The sequence below is a fragment of the Salmo salar genome, chromosome ssa13, assembly GCF_905237065.1.
Source record: "Salmo salar chromosome ssa13, Ssal_v3.1, whole genome shotgun sequence".
In the NCBI taxonomy this organism is placed as follows: domain Eukaryota; kingdom Metazoa; phylum Chordata; class Actinopteri; order Salmoniformes; family Salmonidae; genus Salmo; species Salmo salar.
The window spans coordinates 47,797,116-47,821,586 of NC_059454.1; the positions used below are offsets into that span (position 1 = coordinate 47,797,116).

The 24,471-nt window shown below is 42.8% G+C and overlaps 1 protein-coding gene across 1 annotated transcript; it reads left to right on the forward strand.

The window, feature by feature from the left end:
• Positions 1 to 208: 208 nt before the first annotated feature.
• LOC106566942 (serine/threonine-protein kinase 35) lies at positions 209 to 24,118 on the forward strand. The gene is made up of 3 exons (XM_014135608.2): positions 209 to 1,086; positions 6,035 to 6,817; positions 19,047 to 24,118. The coding sequence occupies exons 1-2, from the start codon at positions 537 to 539 to the stop codon at positions 6,748 to 6,750; spliced, it is 1,266 nt and encodes a 421-aa protein (XP_013991083.1). The 5' UTR covers positions 209 to 536; the 3' UTR covers positions 6,751 to 6,817; positions 19,047 to 24,118.
• Positions 24,119 to 24,471: the final 353 nt, after the last annotated feature.

A 24,471-nucleotide genomic window follows, 5' to 3' on the forward strand; every position in this document is an offset into this window, starting at 1 on the left:
TGTTTTTAAACCTCCAAGTTGAATATAAAATCTGTTTTATTGTGGGAATATACTGACGTCCTCTAAAGTTCCACCTACGACCATAGTTATCTCTCCCTCATTTGCATATCAATGGTACCGCGCTAACTTAAAAGTGTATTACTTATGTTATTGTATGTGTACGTTATTATTACATTACATATTTGACTTTAAAAGTTATTCATAACGTGTGATATAATGGGTTAGTATGATCATTGTTTACGTTAAATGTTGAGTAACAGCGGAGAATTATAACTTAGTCGCGGTCGTCTTACCTGCTTATCTGTCAGATGGACCAATCAGATGGACCAATCAGATGGACCAATCCCATCTCCTTTTATACATTGGAGGCTATGCAGACAGTGGTTAATTCATCACATTTCTTTTAGAGCGGCGTCATGGGGTCATTAGCCAGCTAAACAGATTTACAGTAGTTGAAGATAGGGAGGGTTATCTAACGGTTAATCTATAACAATTACGCGTCATAAGTTTGTTTGATTGTTATTGTCAAATAAGTCATGGATATATGCAACGGGAGGAGGCGAAAGATAAGAACCCCAAGGAGTCTGAGGGCTTACAAAAGGCTGGTTGAAGCACAGAACGCTACCGCCAACATGACGAAACGGGAGGTGAAACGAGAGGTGTGCAAAGTCCTGAGGTCGCTAGCGGTAGAGAACAACAACGTGGACATCGATGGCCCCATGGAGGAGCACTGTTTCTCTATGAACTTTAGTAAGAACGAAAACCTCGAGGAGCATGCTATGGTTATGGCACCACGCTACAGTCTGTTGCGAGAGGTCGGAAGGGGCAGCTATGGGGTAGTGTTCGAAGCAATTGCACGGAGGACAGGGGCAAGGGTAGCGGTTAAAAAACTCCAATGTAACGCACCTGAAAATGTGGAACTCGCTCTGTCAGAATTCTGGGCTTTGGCAAGCCTGGAGAAGAAGCACGAGAATGTGGTGCAACTCGAGGAATGTGTGCTACAAAGGAATGGAATGGCCCAGAAAATGAGTCATGGAAATAAAAGGTCAAAACAATACCTGTGGTTGGTGGAGACTTCACTGAAAGGTACCTTTTAGCTCATTTTTACCTCGATGAAATCCACTGCCTGATTGGTTCTTGTTGTCACTCTTTAGTAGCTACTATAACTACCTAGATTGAAACAATAAAATTGCTTGCTAAATTAGCTCGCTCTGATCAGTACAGAGCAGGCCAATCAAAACAACATTTGTCCTTATTAACTTTGCTGCTAACTCGGTGTTTGATCCATTGATTGCAAAAAGGAGGCACATTTTTCGAAGTTGCTGATCAGCACATACAAACGAGGTAGATAAGCGAAATAAACCTAAACTTTTTTTTAACCAAATGTAGCATTGTGTAACATGTTATGTTACCTATTGTTTCTTTTTGGTTACTTTGAATGGCAAACAGAATAGATGGGCAGTTATTAGATTCGTTTTAATAGTCACATGTACAGGGTTGCAGACGTAATTATAGGGTACAGTGAAATTGTTGCACTCTGAGCTCTGGCAATGCAGGACAAAGTGAACAAAACAATGGAAATAATATATACATATGAACAGCTGTGGCAATGATACATGTCAATTGGGGGCAGGGTAAATGTCTGGGGGGGGGGGCACACAATGTACAGTCATAATGCTATATTTTGCTTTATTTTCCAGGTTGCTCAGTCTCATACATTTGTTTTTAGGAACAAGATTTCGAAATGCCCATGTGCCACGTATAGGTTAACTGCCATAATGCGCTGTAGGCACAGTGTGCTATTCCCAGCACTTGAGAACATTGTTCTAGTTGGCCATCAATAAACCCTTTCCTGGTTGGCTGCAAATTTGCATACATGACTGAATCAAGCAATCAATATTTTTTGCAATTGATGGTATTAACCCAAGCTATTGCCTCTTATTTATTATTATATTTTCTATTAGTATGAAATGTACGTCACTTGACCTTTTTTTCCCTAGTCAAGCTTATTTGAGCTAAATGTGAAATATGCCAATATTAATTAGGATTAGATTGTTGTTTTGTTTTGAGGCCCACAGATACTGCTGAATCTTGCTTTTAATCTCTAGGCTCACTGTTCAGAGCAGTTAGCCTCAGTACTGCCTTTGCTGGCCATCTTTTTATAATTAGTTATGTAAGTGTCATCATTTCAGGCCATTTCTTTTGTCAACAAATTAATTATTAATCTTGACTTGACATCATTTTAGCCAATATCCATCATTTTTTAAAAAACTAAAGGAGCTTCTCTAGGCTATACAGTCAACATTTTGATTAACATTTAATCATCAATATTTGTCACTTTTTGCACAGCTTTGAAAGCATGGTGTTTTGAAGCCTAGAATGAATATACTGTATGGTGATCATCCTAAACTCAGCAAAAAAAGAAACGTCCTCTCACTGTCAACGGCGTTTATTTTCGGCAAACTTAACATGTGTAAATATTTGTATGAACATAAGATTCAACAACTGAGACATAAACTGAACAAGTTCCACAGAAATTGAATAATGTTTCCCTGAATAAAGAGGGGGTCAAAATCAAAAGTAAGTCCGTATCTGGTGTGGCCACCAGCTGCATTACGTACTGCAGTGCGTCTCCTCCTCGTGGACTGCACCAGATTTGCTAGTTCTTGCTGTGAGATGTTACCCTACTCTTCTGCCAAGGCACCTGCGAGTTCCCGGACATTTCTGGGGGGAATTGGCCCTAGCCCTCACCCTCTGATCCAACAGGTCCCAGACGTGCTCAATGGGATTGAAATCTGGGCTCTTCGCTGGCCATGGCAGAACACTGACATTCCTGTCTTGCAGGAAATCACGCACAGAACGAGCAGTGTGACAGTGTCATGCTGGAGGGTCATGTCAGGATGAGCCTGCAGGAAGGGTACCACATGAGGGAGGAGGATGTCTTCCCTGTAATGCACAGCATTGAGATTGCCTGCAATGACAACAAGCTCAGTCCGATGATGCTGTGACACCACCCCAGACCATGACGGACCTTCCACTTCCAAATCCATCCCGCTCCAGAGTACAGGCTTCGGTGTAACGCTGATTCCTTCGACAATAAACGCAAATCTGACCATCTCCCCTGGTGAGACACAACCGCGACTCGTCAGTAAAGAGCACTTTTTGCCAGTCCCGTCTGGTCCAGCGACAGTGGGTTTGTGCCCATAGGCGACGTTATTGCCGGTAATGTCTGGTGAGGACCTGCCTTACAACAGGCCTACAAGCCCCTCAGTCCAGCCGCTCTCAGCCTATTGCGGACAGTCTGAGCACTGATAGAGGGATTATGTGTTCCTGGTGTATCTCGGGCAGTTGTTGTTGCCATCCTGTACCTGTCCAACAGGTGTAATGTTCAGATGTACCGATCCTGTGCAGGTGTTGTTACACGTAGTCTGCCACTGCAAGGACGATCAGCTGTCCGTCCTGTCTCCCTGTAGCTCTGTCTTGGGCGTCTCACAGTACGGACTTTGCAATTTATTGCCCTGGCCACATCTGCAGTCCTCATGCCTCCTTGCAGCATGCCTAAGGCACGTTCACGCAGATGAGCAGGGACCCTGGGCATCTTTCTTTTGGTGTTTTTCAGAGTCAGTAGAAAGACCTCTTTACTGTCCTAAATTTTCATAACTGTGACCATAATTGCCTACCGTCTGTAAGCAGTTAGTGTCTTAACGGTCATTCCACAGGTGCATGTTCATTAATTGTTTATGGTTCATTGAACAAGCATGGAAACAGTGTTTAAACCCTTTACAATGAAGATCTGAAGTTATTTGGATTTTTATGAATTATCTTTGAAAGACAGGTCCCTTTTTCAGGACCCTTTTTTGTTTATCTGTGAAAGTTTGTTGGACAATAATGCTCAGTTAACACTTCAGCACTGTCTTAACTTGTCTAGGCCAGTGGTTCCCAAATTAGGTGTCGGCATGGGGGTCGTGCCCACCCAGTATTTTTTTTAAGTTTCTCTTGAAAGTTGTAATAGTAGAATGCACAAGGTGCAATTAAGAAATTGGGTAGTGTATCATCAGTTCCTCTTTCCATGTTAGTCATTACATACAGTGGGGGAGAAAAGTATTTGATCCACTGCTGATTTTGTAGGTTTGCCCACTGACAAAGAAAGGCTCAGTCTATCATTTTAATGGTAGGTTTATTTGAACAGTGAGAGACAGAATAACAACAAAAATATCCAGAAAAACGCATGTCAAAAATGTTATAAATTGATTGAGAAGGAGCCAGAGATCAATATAGCCTAACCAGAAGAAAAATAACCCTGTTCCGGACCCTCCTGCGCCAGTTGCTCTCTGCTGCTGGCCTTTGCAGATTCTGCCAGTACGCTCCTGAAGTTGCAGGTAATGGACTACACCAGCGGTCGGCAACTTTTTCAATTTAGAGTGAGAAGTTATCCTACCATTTCTAGTGATCTGCGTGCCAGTTATGATTTTCATATGCACATTTTTGTGGAACAGTTTAATTGATAGTCTTCATATCTCAATCAATGTCATGTGGTTAATCTAAATGAAAATGTTATTTCTATTGCCATTGCCAATATGTAAAAATAGCCTACATAAAGCCAACAAATAAAAACATTGCAGCCTGCAGGTAGAAAATATCCTGAGGAAAATAAATATCCTATAAATCACATTGGCTATGCATGGCCTGTCTGCAAGGAACTTGAAACATTGTATGGACTATTGCATTAACTTGGTCCGACCCGAAGCTCGTGCTAGAAAACGTATAAGTTTGTATAAAATATTCTGCGGCGTTAGTTTCCCCTGCCATTGAGCTCCATAAAGACACAGCTGTAGGCTATTTTGCACAGGGGCTAAGAAGTAATCAGGTAGGCCTATTTTATCACGATTCCACTGGATCAGAGCATTACATTTTTTTCTTCCCCCTTTCATGCTGAGTGGTAATCGAAACAAAGAAAGCTGGGAAGATTTTTCAAATTGACAATAGTTCCTCAATATAGCCTTTCTCAATTGATGTTTACTTGCTGTTTGAGGCGAAGAAACATTTTTCTTTAAGAAGCTCAACAGAGACGGTGAGTTACGATTTCTGATTGTCTTATCAGATCCCCAAATGGGCACACTTATAGACCTACATTTTCCCGAAGGCCTGGTAGACTAGTCCTACTTCTATATGCGTAATCAGGTGAGTGTTCTTACTCAAGATTGACAGGCGCGCTCCAAACAGAAGACAATGAATAAATTGACAACTAGTAAATGGAATGAAATAAACCAACTTGTTTTTTCTCACAAGTGTAGCCTAGGTTGTGAGCTCTGCAAACGTGTCCAACTACTACGATGACAACAGTAAGACCGTCGTAGTAGTAATAATGTTTTCAATAATATTATTATTATTATTATTATTATTATAATTAACAGAAATGACCCTAACCAAACAAACATTGTAGATGAGAAATTCTGGGAACATTGTGGGGCACAGACAGATTAGCTGTGCTCTTTGGACACAGTCCCAGAGACCCTAGCCAAGATCTGTGCATTGATGATTAGGCTGTGTGCAACAGCGCAATGTTCATGTGTGTAGATTGCCACAGTTTATTTGAGAAACAAGTCCCGTTTGTTTTCATAGCCATCATTGCACATGATGTGGAAACCCCCTTTCCACATCATGTGCAATGATGGCTATGAAAACAAACGGGACTCCTATATTCTTTGCCGACTGTCCAAAATATATACTTACATTTTTTTTATTTTTTTTTATTGTGCAAACTTAAACGACTAAAACCTGATATAAAGTATGTAGAAAAGATAAAGGAGCTAGACAGAATCTAAAATTAAAAACATGGCAATGGGCCTCCATTGATTTTATAATGTTTGAGGCACTCAGATGGCATAAGTCATGGCAAAATGCGTAGAATTGCAGGAAATTGGCTTTAAAACATCCAGATTTAGTCTGCGGCCAAGATGACAGCCTTTAAGATTGGCGAGGTTCCATTGGTTTTGCCACTCTTAAATGCTGTTTTGTCTGTCTCTTTCCCTAGGTGAGCGAATTCTGGGCTACCCGGAGGAGCCGTGCTACCTGTGGTTCATCATGGAGTTCTGCGAGGGCGGGGACCTGAACCAGTACATCCTTTCGCGACGGCCCGATCCGCGCACCAACAAGAGCTTCATGCGCCAGCTGACCAGTGCCGTGGCCTTCCTGCACCAGAACAACATTGTGCACCGTGACCTCAAGCCCGACAACATCCTCATCTCCCAGAAGTCAGGGTTGCCTGTGCTCAAAGTGGCTGACTTCGGCCTCAGCAAGGTCTGCGCAGGCTTGGGCAAAGACGGCAATGAGCACCCCAAAGCTGGAGGCGGCGGAAACAACGTGAACAAGTTCTGGTTGTCGTCAACATGTGGCTCAGACTTTTTCATGGCACCTGAGGTGTGGGAGGGCCACTACACGGCCAAGGCAGACATCTTTGCCCTGGGCATCATCATCTGGGCCATGCTGGAGCGGATCACCTTCATCGATGCCGAGTCCAAGCGCGAGCTGCTGGGCACCTACGTGCGTCGGGGCACTGAGATTGTGCCAGTGGGTGAGGCGCTCCTGGGGAACCCCAAGATGGTGCTCCACATCCCGCAGAAGACACGCAGCACCATGTCTGAGGGGGTGAAGAAGCTTCTGCAGGACATGCTTGCGGTCAACCCCCTGGACCGGCCCGACGCCTTCCAACTGGAGGTGCTGGTGAACCTAGTCACGTGTGCAGCGTGACACCGCTCCCCTCCCATTCCCCTTTCCAAACCATGGCCAGTAAGAGAAGGGTCTGCTTTTTTACCAGGTAGGTTTTCCTCACATGGACGACATGGGTTGTTCCATATGATTTCAATCACTTTCTGACTGGACCCCTTTTGATTTGAACAAGACCTTTCATACATGTTTGCTAGGGCTGTGACGATACCAGTATCACTTTTTTTTTCTCCCCATGGCAAATATGAAACCACGACGGAGACAAGTCTTTGGACTTTTTAAAAACCTGCTGTATGTAAAACATGTGCTATAGCCTGGAAAATGAATGCATAAATCTAATCAAATTGTATTGGTCAGTGCAGTAATATCTAACAAGTAATCTAACAATTCCCCAACAACTACTGAATCCACAAAAATCTAAAGGGATGGAATAAGAATATGTACATATAAATATATGGATGAGCGATGGCCGAGTGGCATAGGCAAGATGCAATAGATGGTATAAGGTGCAGTATATACAGTTGAAGTCGGAAGTTTACATACACTCAATTAGTATTTGGTAGCTTTGCCTTTAAATTGTTTAACTTGGATCAAACGTTTCGGGTAGCCTTCCACAAGCTTTCTACAATAAGTTGGGTGAATTTTGGCCAATTTCTCCTGACAGGGCTGGTGCAACTGAGTCAGGATTGTAGGCCTCCTTGCTTGCACATGCTTTCACTTCTGCCCACAAATTTTCGATAGGTTTGAGGTCAGGGCTTTGTGATGACCACTCCAATACCTTGACTTTGTTGTCCTTAAGCCATTTTGCCACAACTTTGGAAGTATGCTTGGGGTCATTGTTCATTTGGAAGACCCATTTGCGACCAAGCTTTAACTTCCTGACTGATGTCTTGAGATGTTGCTTCAATATATCCACCTAATTTTCATGCCTCATGATGCCATCTATTTTGTGAAGTGCACCAGTCTCCTGCAGCAAAGCACCCCCACAGCATGATGCTGCCCCCTCTGTACTTCACGGTTGGGATGATGTTCCTCGGCTTGCAAGCCTCCCCCTTTTTCCTCAACATAACGATGGTCATTATGACCAAACAGTTCTATTTTTGTTTCATCAGACCAGAGGACATTTCTCCAAAAAGTACGATCTTTGTCCCCATGTGCAGTTGCAAACCGTAGTCTGGCTTTTTTATGGCGGTTTTGGAGCAGTGGCTTCTTCCTTGCTGAGCGGCCTTTCAGGTTATGTCGATATAGGACTCATTTTACTGTGGATATAGATACGTTTGTACCTGTTTCCTCCAGCATCTTCACAAGGTCCTTTGCTGTTGTTCTGGGATTGATTTGCGCTTTTCGCACCAAAGTACGTTAATCTCTAGGAGACAGAACGTGTCGCCTTCCTGAGCGGTATGACGGCTGTGTGGTCCCATGGTGTTTATACTTGCTTACAGATGAGTGTGATACCTCCAGGCGTTTGGAAAAAGCTCCCAAGGATGAACCATTTTTTTTCTGAGGTCTTGGCTGATTTCTTTTTGATTTTCCCATGATGTCAAGTAAAGCGGCACTAAGTTTGAAGGTAGGCCTTGAAATACATCCACAGGTACACCTCCAATAGGCTAATTTACATAATTTGAGTCAATCAGAAGCTTCTAAAGCCATGACATGATTTCCCAAGCTGTTTAAAGGCACAGTCAACTTAGTGTATGTAAACTTCTGACCCACTGGAATTGTGATGCAGTGAAATAATCTGTCTGTAAACAATTGTTGGACAAATCACTTGTGTCATGCACAAAGTAGATGTCCTCTTCGACTTGCCAAAACTAGAGTTTGTTAACAAGAAATTTGGAGTGGTTGTAAAACAAGTTTTAATGACTCCAACCCCTAAGTGTATGGAAACTTCTAACTTCAACTGTACGTATGAGATGAATAATGTAAGATATGTAAACATTATTAAAGTGTTTAGTTCAAACTGACTAGTGAGTCTCTGTGTAGGCAGCAGCTTCTCTGAGTTAGTGATTGCTGTTTAGCAGTCTGATGGCCTTGAGATTGAAAAACAGATTCTGTCTCTCTGTCTCAGCTTTGCTACACCTGTACTGACCTCGCCTTCTGGATGGTAGTGGGGTGAACAGGCAGTGACTCAGGTGGTTGTTGTCCTTGATGATCTTTTTGGTCTTCCTGTGACATCGGGTGCTGTAGGTGTCCTGTAGGGCAGGTAGTTTGTCCCAGGTGATGCGTTGTGCAGACCGCACCACCCTCTGGCGAGCCTTGCAGTTGAGGGCGGTGCAGTTGCTGTACTAGACGGTGATACAGCCCGACAGGATGCTCTCAATTGTGCATCTGTAAAAGTTTGTCAGGGTTTTAGGTGACAAGCCCATTTTCTTCAGCCTCCTGAGATTGAAGATGTGCTGTTGGTTCTTCACCACACTGTCTTTGTGGGTGGACCATTTCAGTTTGTCTGTGACGTGTATGCCGAGGAACTTAAAACCACTAGCTCCACTACTGTCCCTTCGATGTGTGTGTAGGGGGGTGCTCCCTCTGCTGTTTCCTGAAGTCCACGATCATCTCCTTTGTTTTGTTGACGTTGAGTGAGAGGTTGTTTTCCTGACACCACGCCTCCTCCCTGTAGGCTGTCTCGTCGTTGTTGGTAATCAAGCCCACTAATGTTGTGTCGTCTGCCAACTTGATGATTGAGTTGGAGGCGTGCTTGGCCACGCAGTCATGGGTGAACAGGGAGTACAAGAGGGGGCTGAGCACGCACCCTTGTAGGGCCCCACTTTTGAGGTATTGTTTCCTACCTTCACCACCTGGGGTCGGCCCTTCAGAAAGTCCAGGACTCAATTGCACAGGGTGGGGTTGGGACCCAGGACCTCCAGCTTTTAATGATGAGCTTGGAGGGTACTATGGTGTTAAATTCTGAGCTGTAGTCAATGAACAGCATTCTTACGTAGGTATTCCTCTTGTCCAGATGGGACAGGGGGCAGTGTGTTGGTGATTGCATCGTCTGTGGACCTGTTGAGGCAGTATGCAAACGGAAGTGGGTCTAGGGTGGCAGGTAAGGTGGAGGTGATATGATCCTTGACTAGTCTCTCAAAGCACTTTATGATGACAGAAGTGAGTGCTACGGGGCATTAGTTATTTAGTTCAGTTACCTTTGTCTTGGTGGCCATCTTGAAGCATGTGGGGACAGCAGACTGGGATAGGGAGCGATTTGAATATGTCTGTAAACACAGCAGCCAGCTGGTCTGCGCGTGCTCTGAGGACGCGGTTAGGGATGCCGTTTTGGCCGGCAGCCTTGCAAGGGTTAGGTCGTTTAACTGTCATGCTCACGTCGGCCACGGAGAAGGAGAGGGGGGGGGGGCCCCGTGGTCCTTGTTAGCGGGCCGTGTCGGTGGCACTGTATTATCCTCAAAGCGGGCAAAGGTGTTTCGTTTGTCTGGAAGCAATACGTCTGTCCGTGACGTGGCTGGTTTTCTTTTTTGTAGTCCGTAATTGCCTGTAAACCCAGCCGCATATGTTTCGTGTCTGAGCCGTTGAATTGCAACTCCACTTTGTCCCTATACCGACATTTCGCTTGTTTAATTGCCTTGCGGCGGGAATAACTACACTGTGTATTCGGCCATATTCCCAATCCTCTTTCCATGGTTAACCTGTTATGGCTAGGGGGCAGTATTTTCACGGATGGATAAAAAACGTACCCGATTTAATCTGATTAGTACTCCTGCCCAGAAACTAGAATATGCATATAATTATTAGCTTTGGATAGAAAACACTCCAAAGTTTCTAAAACTGTTTGAATGGTGTCTGTGAGTATAACATAACTCATTTGGCAGGCCAAAACCTGAGAAGATTCTGTACAGGAAGTACCCTGTCTGACCATTTCTTGGCCTTGTTGATTATCTCTATCAATTACAGGGGATCTCTGCTCTTACGTGACACTTTCTACGGCTCACATGGACTCTCAGAAGGCGGCAAAATGCTGAATCGTGGCTTTGCAGGCTCTGGTTGAAACAAAGTAGCGCGTTTGGGTAGTGGCTGGTTACAGTACTGTGAGACTCAGGCTCGTGCCCGCGTCGACCGAAAGCTTTGTTTACTTTCCTCTGTTTAGCTAAACGGAGATTCCCGGTCGGAATATTATCGCTTTTTTTACGAGAAAAATGGCATAAAAATGGATTTTAAACAGCGGTTGACATGCTTCGAAGTACGGTAATGGAATATTTAGAAATCTTTTGTCACGAATTGCGCCATGCTCGCGACCCTGATTTACCATTTCGGATAGTGTCTGGAACGCACGAACAAAACGCCGCTATTCGTATATAACGATGGATTATTTTGGACCAAACCAACATTTGTTATTGAAGTAGCAGTCCTGGGAGTGCATTCTGACGAAGACAACAAAGGTAATGAAACTTTTGTAATAGTAAATCGGAGTTTGATCAGGGCTAAACTTGGTCGGTGTCTAAATGGCTAGCCGTGATGGCTGGGCTATCTACTGAGAATATTGCAAAATGTGCTTTCACCGAAAAGCTATTTTAAAATCGGACATATCGAGTGCATAGAGGAGTTCTGTATCTATAATTCTTAAAATAATTGTTATGTTTTTTGTGAACGTTTATCGTGAGTAATTTAGTAAATTCACCGGATGTTTGCGGGGGTATGCTAGTTCTGAACGTCACATGCTAATGTAAAAAGCTGTTTTTTGATATAAATATGAACTTGATTGAACAAAACATGCATGCATTGTATAACATAATGTCCTAGGGTTGTCATCTGATGAAGATCATCAAAGGTTAGTGCTGCATTTAGCTGTGGTTTTGTTTTTTGTGACATTATATGCTAGCTTGAAAAATGGGTGTCTGATTATTTCTGGCTGGGTACTCTGCTGACATAATCTAATGTTTTGCTTTCGCTGTAAAGCCTTTTTGAAATCGGACAGTGTGGTTAGATTAACGAGAGTCTTGTCTTTAAAATGCTGTAAAATAGTCATATGTTTGAAAAATGGAAGTTTTCGGATTTTAGAGGAATTTGTAATTCGCGCCACGCCCATCATTGGATATTGGAGCAGGTGTTCCGCTAGTGGAACGTCTAGATGTAAGAGGTTAAATGCGGTGGTTCGCACTTTAATTTTTGTGCGAATGCCGCCATCTGTGGTTTTTGGTCTGGGTATGTTTTATTAGTCACAGTGGGTACAACATCTCCAATGCACTTCCTTATAAACTCACTCATTGAGTCAGCATACATCGATTCTCTGAAGCTTCCTGGAACATTTCCCAGTCCGTGTGATTAAAAAAATCTTGAAGCGAGGATTCAGATTGGTCAGACCAGCGAGGATTCAGATTGGTCAGACCAGCGTTGAATGGTTATAGTCACGTGTACATCCTGTTTGAGTTTTGCCTATAGGACGGTAGTAGCGAGATGGAGTAGTGGTCGGATTTGCCGATGGGAGGGCGAGGGAATGCCGCGTATCCGTCGCGGAAGTTAGAGTAGCAGTGGTCCAGTATATTGCCCATGTTGCAATCAATATGCTGATAGAATTTAGGTAGCCTTGTTCTCAAATTTGCTTTGTTAAAATCTCCAGCTACAATAAATGCTGCCTCAGGATATATGGTTTCCAGTTTACATAGAGTCCAGTGAATTTCCTTGAGGGCCGTCAGGGTATCTGCTTGAGGGGGTATATACACAGCTGTGACGATAACTGAAGAGAATTCTCTTGGGAGATAATATGGTCGGCATTTGATTAAGTAATTCTAGGTCAGGTGAACAGAAGGACTTCAGTTCCTGTATGTTATGGTTACACCATGAGTCGTTAATCATGAAGCATACTCCCCCATAAATGTGACTCTCGATAACAACATACTGATGTTTATAACATTAGGGCTGTTGTCCTGAAGAAGTTAAATTCGCTCCGTGTTTTGTTTCCTTGCCATGATACTAACGAGTATCGCGATACTGGTCTCACCTGGCCCTAATGTTTGCCCAAGTAACTTTTTGGACCTGAATGCCAAAACATAGAGGTGCTTGAAGTTGACCCATTTTCCATACCACACGCTACCATGACACATCCATGTCTTCATCACTGAAATTGATAAATGTAGAATTTTATATACTTTGAAAGCTTGCAAACAGGGTTGTCAAACTATTCTATGATTTCATGAAATAAAGTTAAGTTCAACGTCATTGATCTTAAAATGCGTAAACTCATATTTGTCTCATTTTCACAAATGTTGTAGTTTAGACCCTATTTTACATAATCTGAAGTGTTTGTTGTGCCCGTCATCGGTTGAGACATGCTATACTCTTGAATTCAGGGTGGGTGTCATTCTGATCATAGAAATATAATTTATAGGATGGACCTATCCCTTCAGACCCTTGCAATTTAGCTGGTACACATCAGATTATTGTTCTTCAATAAAACAGTTTGACAACCCTGTTTGTAAACTTTCAAATGTATATCAAACTCAACCGTTTATCTATTTCAGTGATGAAGACCTGGATGTCTCATGGTAGGGTAGGGAATGCAAAATGGGTAAAGTTGGAGAACCTCAAGCTCCTGAATGTTTTGGCATTCAAGTCTAAAAAGTCACTTTCTGAGAACTTCTACCATGGGAAAACATGAGCTATTCTCCTCACTGCCAGATTGACTTTAATCTGAGGTAAACTGTTTTTGACTCAGTAGAGGCTTTGGCCTCCCTTCTCTGTTCAGTCAGCCAGCACAGCAACACAGGAGTAGGAGAGGGACTAGTAGGCTGGTAATGCCTTGATGCGCTGTCTGCCGTTTTCAAATACGAACATGCAGAGTCCAGACAGGTAACTAGAGACCCCTAGCTCAGTCTCTTACCACTCGTTGTTTGTCTGCTTATTCAGCCAACCCCTCACCCTCTTTCTCGCTCTCTTTTGCTCTCTGGCTTTAATCAAAACCATGCTACTTGCCCAAGGGCCAAAATGTACCCTGTAAAGTTGCCAGTACCCGTCCAAACTCCACCCCTCCCCCCTCTCTCTCTGGCCCACTTTTCATTCTTTCATAACACTCTCCTACTCTGACAGATCATCACCGCAGGGGCCTTTAGTTTAGCACTTTGTATGCCTGTAGATGAGCAGATCAGCTGGGCTCATCACCTTTCCCAAGGCAAACCCAGCCCAGCCAAACCCAGCCCTTCCTCCTCCTCTGTGAGAGAGATGGTATCTGTAAACAAGCCCTATTATTCCTGGGCTAAATTGAGTGACAGACGCCCTTTGCCTTACCTGTCAGGTACACTACATCACACCCCACCCATGTTCACTTTTTCAACACCACGGGTTGGCCTGAACTCATTGCCCTGCGGACTATACCTTGTTCCTTCCTTAAATCCTGTTTTTTTTTATCATGACATATGGTCATTTCCTGGTAGGCTGATTAATTCCTCGTAGGGCATTGTGCCATGTCAGTCTTTGGGCCGGGGTTGTCCTCACCTTGTTTCTCTAAGAGACTATTAAGACTTGTTATATCTCAGTGGATGACTCCCAGTGACTGTGTGGTTGGGCATAAGGCACCAGTGTTCAAATAGTTGCTTTTTTGTCTTCTTTAAAATACTTGATCTGTGCCCACTCAAACTGACATTTACTCCTGAGGTGCTGTTGCACCCTCTATAACCACTGCTTATTATTTGACCCTGCTGGTCATCTATGATGATCTATGAACGTTTGAAGATCTTGAACGATCTGGCCTTAATGCCCATGTACTCTTATCTCCATCCGGCACAGCCAGAAGAGGACTGGCCACCCCTCAGAGCCTGGCCCCTATCTAGATTTCTTCCTAGGTTCCTGCCTTTTTGTAAAGTTTTTCCTAGCCACCGTGCTTTTACATCTGCACCGTCCAATCTGTCGCTCTGAACCAGAGGGGGTGAAAATGGGGGGTTAATCCTGTGTTAAATACTAATCCTTTCACTGCTCTCAAGTTAGTGCAAGAGGATTATGCAGAACTGAAGGTGAGATCATCATCTCAGTCCAGTACCAACTCCACCAACCACTGCTGTGGGCATCCTCCATCGCTGTTGTTGTGTACACACACACACACTACACTTGCGCACTCTGAGAGCAGTCCATGGTTAGTGTTAGCGTCCCCCACCCTCCCACCTCTGGATAGCAGCACAGACTTCAGCTGCCAGTCTGATGCAGGGTTCAGGAGCCCTCCACTCTCCATTCTCCCTCCCTCGCTCCACCACCCCTCTCCCACTGGTAGACAATGAGGCTGCTGCTCCTTCTCGGTGGGGGCTTACTGAGGCTCACGTTTGGAACATTTTGTCCTCTGTGTCTCTACCTGCCTGCCAGCCTGTGTGTCTGTCTGCCTCTGTACCCAGATAAACCAGACCAATGCGCATTAGCTTTTTAAATAATGTTTTGACGATGTAAATACTGTAGTAGGATTTTGTATGAACTGGGGGATTTAGAGTGTACTGCACATGGTGCAAAGTGACATGTCACGTAAAAGGCTTGTCTAATGAATGTGTTTTAACTAAGTCCGTGACATCAACAAGGAGCACTGACTCTAGTGCTTTACATAAGTATTTTTATGTGCGGTGTATGGGTCCCATACAGAGTCTAGTTCAAAACTTGCCCAGGGCACACAGTACACTTTAGGCGAGCAGAAGAACGTGTTGAAACTTGAACTCGCTCACACACTTTACTATGGTCTCTATGGAAATAGTTTTAACGCAGTGGTTTGGCTGTATGGTACAGTATGTACTATATGTGTTCTGTGGGCGTGTCTTACTCTATGGATAGAGGCTTGCTATCAGGGGAAACTGGTCAGGGAGTGGGAGGGTGGGGATGACTGAAGTCAGCAAAAGCTAAACACAATATTAGAGTTGACTGAGAAATGCCAGCAGGAGGGCACTTTTTTTTTTATATCGGATTTTGGGTGAGAAAAGGGTGGGTGTTGAAGAATGAGAGCATTTTGGATTAGTTATGTAACGGGGTGTGTTGAACTGAGTAATAGGGGTTGTAAAAATGATTAAAGACCCTTGTAATGAAAGGGTCTTTAAGGAAACCTGCCTGAAACTTGGGTTAACAACCCAAAGATAAATTTGTTGTGAGCTTCACAGGTCGTATGGAAAGTCAGGTTTCCATGAAAGCTGATAGTCGAATCACCTGGTTGTGCTAGTAATACTAGGAACTATTTTATTTTTTTTATTTTATTTTTTTGTGCACATCCACACCTCGGCATTGTTCTTTGGCTACACCCCCCACCCCCTTTGCTGTGTCACTGTAATAACTGGAGGGCCTTTGCCTTTCTGCTCCTCTGCCCCCAGTCAAACAGCACGGTTGGCTGGTGATGTAATTGACTCTAATGGATCTGCTTTTGTACGCACCCCTCAGGGTCTAGTCTCGTGTTGCCTTAGACTCTGTCTATATCACTGTCTGGTCGCCAGTGCTATGGCAGTGCTAGGGTTCTGCGTAGGCATAGAGTAGTGAGTCTCAACCATATCAGTGCTCTTTGGTGCCATGTTTGGTTTAAATCACTTTATTTTGTCAAACACTTATTTCTGAAGCTCTGTCTTTCAGCGTTGTTCTGCTGATTATGGTTGGAGCCTTTTAAACTCTAATTGATGGATGAGAGATGCATGATCAGTTAATGTTGTCGCGAAAAGCAGTTGAGCTTGCTCTCAAGGATGTTTTCCACTATGATCATTTTAGATAAGTGTCACTGCGGTAGCTTCACTGAGAGTCTCAAAGATCCACACACTTTGCCAACCTCAACCAAGCCATAAACCACCACCACCTTCCCACAAATCCTCAACTCACGCTAGTATTTAATCACTTAAGATGAGTGAATTACTTGAGATGAATTCCTCCCAAACCTGAAATCAAACACACAGGCACAGCTAACCTCGGTGTCAGTTTGGGCATTGCATAAGTGTGTCAGTTTCTCTGTTGCGCTTTCCATTCCTTAAGCTCTATTTAATGCTTTTCTATGGTGCGGTTGTGGTTTGTACAAAGCTAGTTATAACCGGTTTTGGTGAGGACCAGACTCCCCTCCTGGTTTTAATTGCTATGCTGAACGAGGCCTGCCTGCATTTTTCTCTCTATCCCCCTCTCTTTTTCTCTGGAGAGGGTAAAGGCATCTGTATGCTTCCCAGCCGAAAGAGTTTGTGCATACATTATGACATTTTGTGACGTTTTTGTTCGTTTTGGGCTTCAGTAAGTTTTTTTTTTTTTCGGCTGTTTGGGGGCACATTTTTTCATCATGCTAACCGAGGTCTACGCCCTTTCGCCAGTGGTTGGTCAACAGTAGGGATACTTCAGTAAAGTCTTTCAGTCAACGGGAGACGACTTGTTTTCATGCAAAAAAAAATCATTTAGAAATACTGCACCAAACATCTTAATTGTGCTTTTTTACATCCAACTAAGATCTCCTTGGCAAAAACGTCCAAATGAATGACAGATTTCTCGAGTTATTTCTTGGAGAAAGTGTATACTTGCTGCGGCATCTCAGAATGGACGAACAGTACTATTTCTTCTTTTTTCTCGTTTTTCAAGAGAATGTCCTTTTAAGTGAGTATGCGACCACACTCGTTCGGGTAGCCGCCAGCCTAACTGAACCATACTGACGCCGTAAGAGTGAAATGTTATCTGTCACGCCTTGTTGTCATATAATTACTGAACTTGTCTGGCAGTGGTGGGTGGACTCAGGCTTTTCAGCCTTTTCAAATGCAGGAGCATGAATAATTCCAATTAGTTGAGTATCTAAAGAGAAGCTTAAATGAGACGGGAACTTACTGGTTTATTAGGAAGTGACTCCTTTGATTTCCCATGTAATTCTATGGTGTAAAATGTAGCGGTCAACCTGTTGCTTACAGCCCCGTTATTCGGCATAGACCCATGTTGGCATCTGCATTCTTAGGCCTACTTGCATAAATCATCGTATCAATCTTTAATAGAGTACAAGTGAAGTGCTTTCTGTGTAAAAGCTACACGAATTGTTCAGTGCTACCAAACCAAATTTACCACTGTTTTTCAACTCTATTCACACCCAGCCAGCGAGGGTCATGCATGGGTTTGGTTAACACAACCACTCGTAAAAATATGAATGTTATTTTCCTAAACTCGAATGGTAAAGAGTTGCATGTATCCCGGACTTAGAGGAAGCCCTCTTCCCCCACGTCTCCACTGAAGATACCAGTCTCTACTGGTTTTAACAAGGTAGCCCTTTTGGGGGAGCATGTTACGCAACACGTAGTGGGATGGTTGAAGAATTACAATGTGGCTCAGTTTCACCCTGCAGCCCCTCTTGTTCATGTGATGTTTGCCTCGGGTTCTAGCAAACTGTGCACCCCTTTTTCCAGACCAACAACAATCAAACCAACAATAGGTTAGCTAATTTAAAACATTAGACTTTGGATTTGTTTGATTCAATTTGACACTTAGTGTAAAAAAGGGGGGGGGGGGGGGTTCAATTGGGTGCCTAAAATGGCAAAAGGTTGCAAGAGTCTTTGTAGTTATGCAATCTTACATGTTTGAGTGGCGGTATGGGAAGCATGCTAGTGGCATGGGGGAGGTTGTTTCAGCAGTCTTTAAATGGCCCTGTGCTCAGAGTAGGTGTCTCCCACCCAGAGTCTGGACAGGACCTTTCAGCTGGCTCGTGTTCATTCGGCTCTAAACAGAAGAAACCGCACAGGAACTGGTGTAACTTGTTCAATAAGAAACGCACTTCTGTTTTTTTGTTGAAAAACATTTGAAAGCATTTTCTGTTGCTTGTCCTAAGGACCGTGACCCTGGTTCATGGCAGCGTGCATCCTCCTCAACAAGCCTGCACATGACTTAGAGTGGGAGGTGAAGTCGGCCACCACCGCCGAGCTTAAGAGCAATCAATAATGGCTGGCATTTAGCCTGTCCTTGTCAGCTGCTGTAGGGCCCTTACAGCAGCTGAGAGCAGGGTTAACGAAGGAAAGGGGCCCTTTTGCTTGAGGAACCTCAGGCGCTGCAGTGGTTGCTGCATAAGAGGGGCGATTTAATGGGGTTGTGTAGACTGCCCCAGTGGAGACCACCGTAAAGAATTTGTTGTAGTGAACCTGAGGGTATTTATACCATGAAACAATCCGTGACATCAGACATGCCAGTCGGGGTCGCATAATGAATCCCACCAATCATGCACATCTGAAAGGTCTTGCATATTGGCACAATTCTATAGGCTTCATTTTGTATGCACAGATATTGTTTGCTGGTTCAGTGAAATGCACTGGAGTTCCACACTACACTAATAGCACTGCCTAAAGAAAAATGATACTAATAACCTGTAAGCCTCTAATTTCATATTGGCTGACATTCAACCATCTTATTTTCTCCCCTCTCTCCAGATGTTTACGAACTCAATGTGGGACCCCAAGTCTATACAGAGGTGGAAAAAGGGACTCTGATCATCTCTGAACTGTAAAACCTCTGTGATTGAGGTCCGCACTTCAAAAATCAGGACACCATCATAGGAGAAGCTATGCAATCAAGTCGTATGGAAAGTCAGGTTCTCTCCCCGCATCTTCTATTTTAAATTTGGAAGGTTGTCACCAAAAAGCCCGAAAGACATTCACCAATGTATGATGGTCAGCTATGCCAGAACAGTGCTCCCTTGCACACCTGGTTTGAAATGGCCCGAAGGAGTAATCATTAAGTTATATTTATATTTGATATGCTGGTCTTCAAAATACATTTTTTTCTCAATGTTTTTGTTTTTTCTTTGGTCCGGTTATGGACGGGTTCTTCCTTCTCCTCCAATGTTGACGTGTTGTTGGATGGGGCCACAGGCTAGTATGAATGGATAATCTGTCATGTATGGACTGGAGAGGCTAACATGTTGCGCTGTGGACCCTCTATCCAAGAGGTTTAAAAAGTATTCCTAAAATGACCGATGATAATAATGTAGAAGAAGGGACTTAGAATTAGTACTAGGATGGACATGAACCTTATAATGGGATAAATGTCATACATTTTGGTCAGGGAGTTGGTTAACCATGGATTGCCAGTACTATGATACGATATTCTGAAAATAGAATTTAACTGTACTGCTGACAAACATACAGTGCCGATACAATAACGTATCTGCACTGTCTGTTTATTAGCTAGCCAGCCAGATTTAGACCCATTTTTTTAAAAACATTTCTGGAATAATTTAACTGCCAATAGTCTGAATCTATTCATGTAATAATAAGGAATTACCCTCGACCACGCCCCACAAACATCCTTCTCCAACCCCCCCCAGTGTAAAGGAGCAAACTTTGTTTTTCCTATGGCCGAAAAGCTGCTGTGTTGTTCAATGTACATGTAACCAGATCTGAAATCCCGGCCTACGGTTAGTAACGCTCCCACGTAGGGAAATGGAGCCCTGAGGCTTCAGGCTATTCGGCGTGGGAAATGTGGGGACCCAGTGTCCAGGTAGGCTACATGTATCTGTGTGTGGAAAACATTTCATCACAGGTAAGACATTGAACTTGTTCAGTATAGTCTGTTTAGCACCACTCACTACTTGTAGCTGTATCGTCTGTTTGTTTGTGTTGTTGGTCTTGGCTAGCTTAATGTTCCAGTCGGTAGCTACCTAGCGCTCACTCTATTTATGTAACCTTTATATTATCACGGAGTCATACTGAGACACGGGTCTCTTTACAGATGAGCCCTGAATTACATAAGTTACAGAAAATACACATCAAAATGCGAGCAGAAAGACAGTCATTAAAAAACAAACACATTCATCAGTAATGAAGCCCTCCTGCAAGGTAATTATGTAATGACATAAGGTCATGTGGCTGCTAGCATCGTCATGAAAAGGGGCTTGCGGGAAGCCCTACAATATTAAGTAGTGAGAACACTCAGGAGCAGGCAATGTTGAAAAGTCATCTTTAGATGTGTACTTTGCTTAAATGTAATTGACTGAAGCTAGCAGACAAAAATAAAATTGTGTTTGGAAAAGGCCAAGTATTTGCTGTGAGCCAATGGGGTAACCACAGGTTGTTTTCCCCTCAGGCGGGCTGGGTTGTGATGGGCTGGGTTCTAATAACAATTGGGTCTATTTTAGCAATAAGGCTCGAAGAGGTGAGGTATATGGCCAATATACCACGACTAAGGGCTGCTCTTAGTCACAACGCAACGCGAAGTGCCTGGACACATCCCTTAGCCATGATATATTGGCCATGTACCACAAACCCCTGAGGTACCTTATTGCTATTATACACTGGTTACCAATGTAATTAGAGCATTAAAAATGTAAGTTTTGTTGTACCCGTGGTTTACCGTCTGATATACCACGGCTGTCAGTCAATCAGCATTCAGGGCTCGAACTACCCAGTTTATAAACGCCGATATTCCATTCATACAATGCAGTCAATCCACAGCCATACACTGGCTGAAATTGATGATAGGACTCAGACAAGTTGTAAATGCAACAGGTATTGACTGATATCGTATCATATAATAGCACTCCCAGCTTTCCAAGAAAACTTATGGTCTGTTTTTAAAGGCTATTGATACAGAAAATTGCTATTAAACCTAAATGGCATTTATAATTATGACTATATTTTACGTTGACAAGTCTATTACACAATTTCTGATATGCAGGAAGATAAAAGCCATTTGATAAGTAAAATCAGGATTATTCCTCTACTGCCATCCATTCCAATTAGACTGGTTTGGCCAATATGGTTGCTATTTTCACCCCATTCTGTAACTTTGAGAGTTTATGACATAGCCCCGCTAGTAATTTAATAGGATCTCTATGACTTGTATACTGGGAATGGGAATTAAATTCAATACAACTTTATTATACAGACAATTAAGAATGGTGGGTTAGGCCCTTTTTATTGGGTGGTTGGGTAAGCAGTTCCCCATCCTCAATGTGGACTCAGACCTAGTATCAACCAAGCTGCATCAACACCCCTGTTTTCCTCCCTCTACACCCTTGTGCCTTATTTTACCTTCATCAAATGGAGGGGTAACTCATTTGATTCACAAAAAAAAAACATATTTTTATAAAAAAAACTGTTTTGATGCAGAATATAATTTGTCCCTGGTAGCAGGCCTATATCAGTTGATAATATGTTGTGCATTTGAAGACAGAACTGTTTGTCTCTCTATATATGAGATTATAAAATGGTTTTAGGGGCATTGCTTTAACCAAATTGTCCCAAGAGTTTTGGACACTGGTGTCACAATGTAATATTGGGCTAAATCTAAATTGATTATATTATTAACTCCCAACTTTTGACTGGGTAGCTAGTAATTACTATGAAGTCTTAGACGTGTATATTGTATGTCACGTACCATTGTTTTTGAACTTGACAGTCATATTTTCTACAAGAATTTATTAAAGTGAGCATTTTATGGTTTCAATGTGAGATGTGCATGAAGATTCAGGACCCTAACCAAGTGAATTGTATTCTAGCTACTCAGACTCACTTTGCAGTCTAATGCCAGTTAAGGGAAAAGCGGGAACCTTTTGAGTGCTTTTTTTAAAACTCATTTACTTATTTGACTTTGGATACTGTTAGAATAAAATTAGCCATTAAATTGTGTAAATAATGCTATGGAATGGGATCGAAAGGACAGTTGGAATCAATATCATCTGATCTTTGTGATTTGAGTGGTTATTGAATATCTGTTGTGGAGGTACTTCCGTTTAGGAAGTCTGTATGGGATTGGTAATAGTTCCCCAAGTAAGACCAAGACGAGGTTAGAAACACCTTTCCAAAATGGGTCCACTTTAGCCCACCAGAACTGCCTAGCTGAAACCTCTTCTCTTAATGAAAGTGTCTCCAAACTGGCAGAATGTCATGTTCAGTACACAGTAATGCTCTGTATTACATGTTGAGCCATCAGTTGGTTTCCTGTCTGTGTTCTTGCCCATTTGTGTCATGTAACTTTTCAGTGAATAATGCATGGTGCCATGTTCCTTGCTTACCATTGAGTCGGTTTTAGTTGTTTCACTTCACACGGTAAACAAGAGGTGTGTGTGTGTGTGTGTGTGTGTGGGTGGGTGGGTGGGTGGGTGGGTGGGTGGGAATCGCAGTTGAATGGACAGGTATTATACACCCCAGATGTACACAACCCCCCCCCTCAGATAGTTGTCGTCAACGTTTCTCAAACACTACACTTTGAGGAGGCTACCTTCTGGATTATGAAGTCTCTTTCATTTTTTTCTTCTTTTTACCCCCTCAGGTAATGGTTGACGGTCTAAAACCAGGGCTGGATCATTACAAAAGCTCATTCTTGATTGCTGAATGTGGACTATTCAACAAAGAGTTGAACCGCAGTATATTGGGCATATTGTCCACTGTCTAATTACTAGCTTTTGTTTTGTTTGAAGTGAGCACGGTAGTTGCTGATTGACTCGTAAACGTGCTTCCAGGATTCATTTGAGACAGCAGCTTGTGCTGCCCCATCACGGTCGAGACAATCCATTCTCTTTATTTATTAGCCTAGTGTAGCATCCTGTTTTTACCTTTTTTTAGTTTACAGCTATTGACAAACTCGATCTGTATTTGCTAGTCCGGTCCTACCGCAGTCTTCTACTTCTCTGACAGTTGTCTTTCACTAGATCGTTTCAGTAGATTCATTCTAAACTGTTTTCAGTCTAGACCTGTGTTGCATTTGCAAAGCTTTAGACCTGAGACTGTTTGTTTCTCTTTACCATAATCCAACCTCACAGGTCAAACTCCTCAAAAGCTTCTCGATGTGATTTTTCATTTAGCTACTTTTATTGCCGTTTTGACATTTTGAATACTTTCTTAAAGCTTAGCTGCAGAAAATATTTGGCTTTTGCCTTTTTAGAAATGTTTTTGAGTAACACACCTCTCTCTTTGATACCTCTGTTTTAATGTTACAGCCTGTACATTAACCAGGATTCCTCATACTCAGCTTTACCGACTGGACCAGTTTGTTACCTGGAGAACCTCTTGTAACCTCTGACCTTTTTCACAGTGTAATCAAGTATGTGAGCGCTCCATTTAAACAACATAGCAACATCAACTGTCACATGACCACCCTACTTTAATGTCGAAGCACCGCCACAACGAAGCTCTTTCTGCCACCTACTTGTTCATTCATGACATCGTATCTTGTTGGAGTAGTGAAGATGTTGGCGTGTAGGTTAAATTACCGTCTTCATTCCACTTAAAATCCAACACTCTATGCAACCTTCTCACTGTACACATTGCGTAAGGAACCACAGCATTTCTGCTCTGCTTTATTCTCCTGAACTACTACTTTCTTTCATCACATTATGTTAGTGTTCATACAGTACGTGTCTTTACAATGTCATATAAAATATGAGCTTTCTGTTGTTCAAGAAGCTGACTGGAGCATTGTGTTTTAGCAAAGTATTGTTTTTTTGCTGTAAATAATGTTTGACAACTTCTGTTTCTCTTGAAATAAATGATCCAAAATACAAGTCTTTGTTTGGTTTTAATATCATCAACCCAATTCACTCATTAGACATGATAAAAGTAGCTTTTGTAATCTACTCCAACAAATACTTCTGTTCTTGTACAGTGGCCTCCAACCAACCTCTGCTAGCAGTCTTTAAATCAAATTGTATTTGTCACATGCGCCGAATACAACAGGTGTAGTAGACCTTAGTGAAATGCTTACTTACAAGCCCTTAACCAACAATGCAGTTTTAAGAAGTGAAGTGAAGAATAACAAATAATTTAGATCAGCGGTAAATGACAATTGTGGGGCTAGATACAGGGGATACCGGTACATTGTCAATGTGCGGGGGCACTGGTATTGAGGTAATATGTA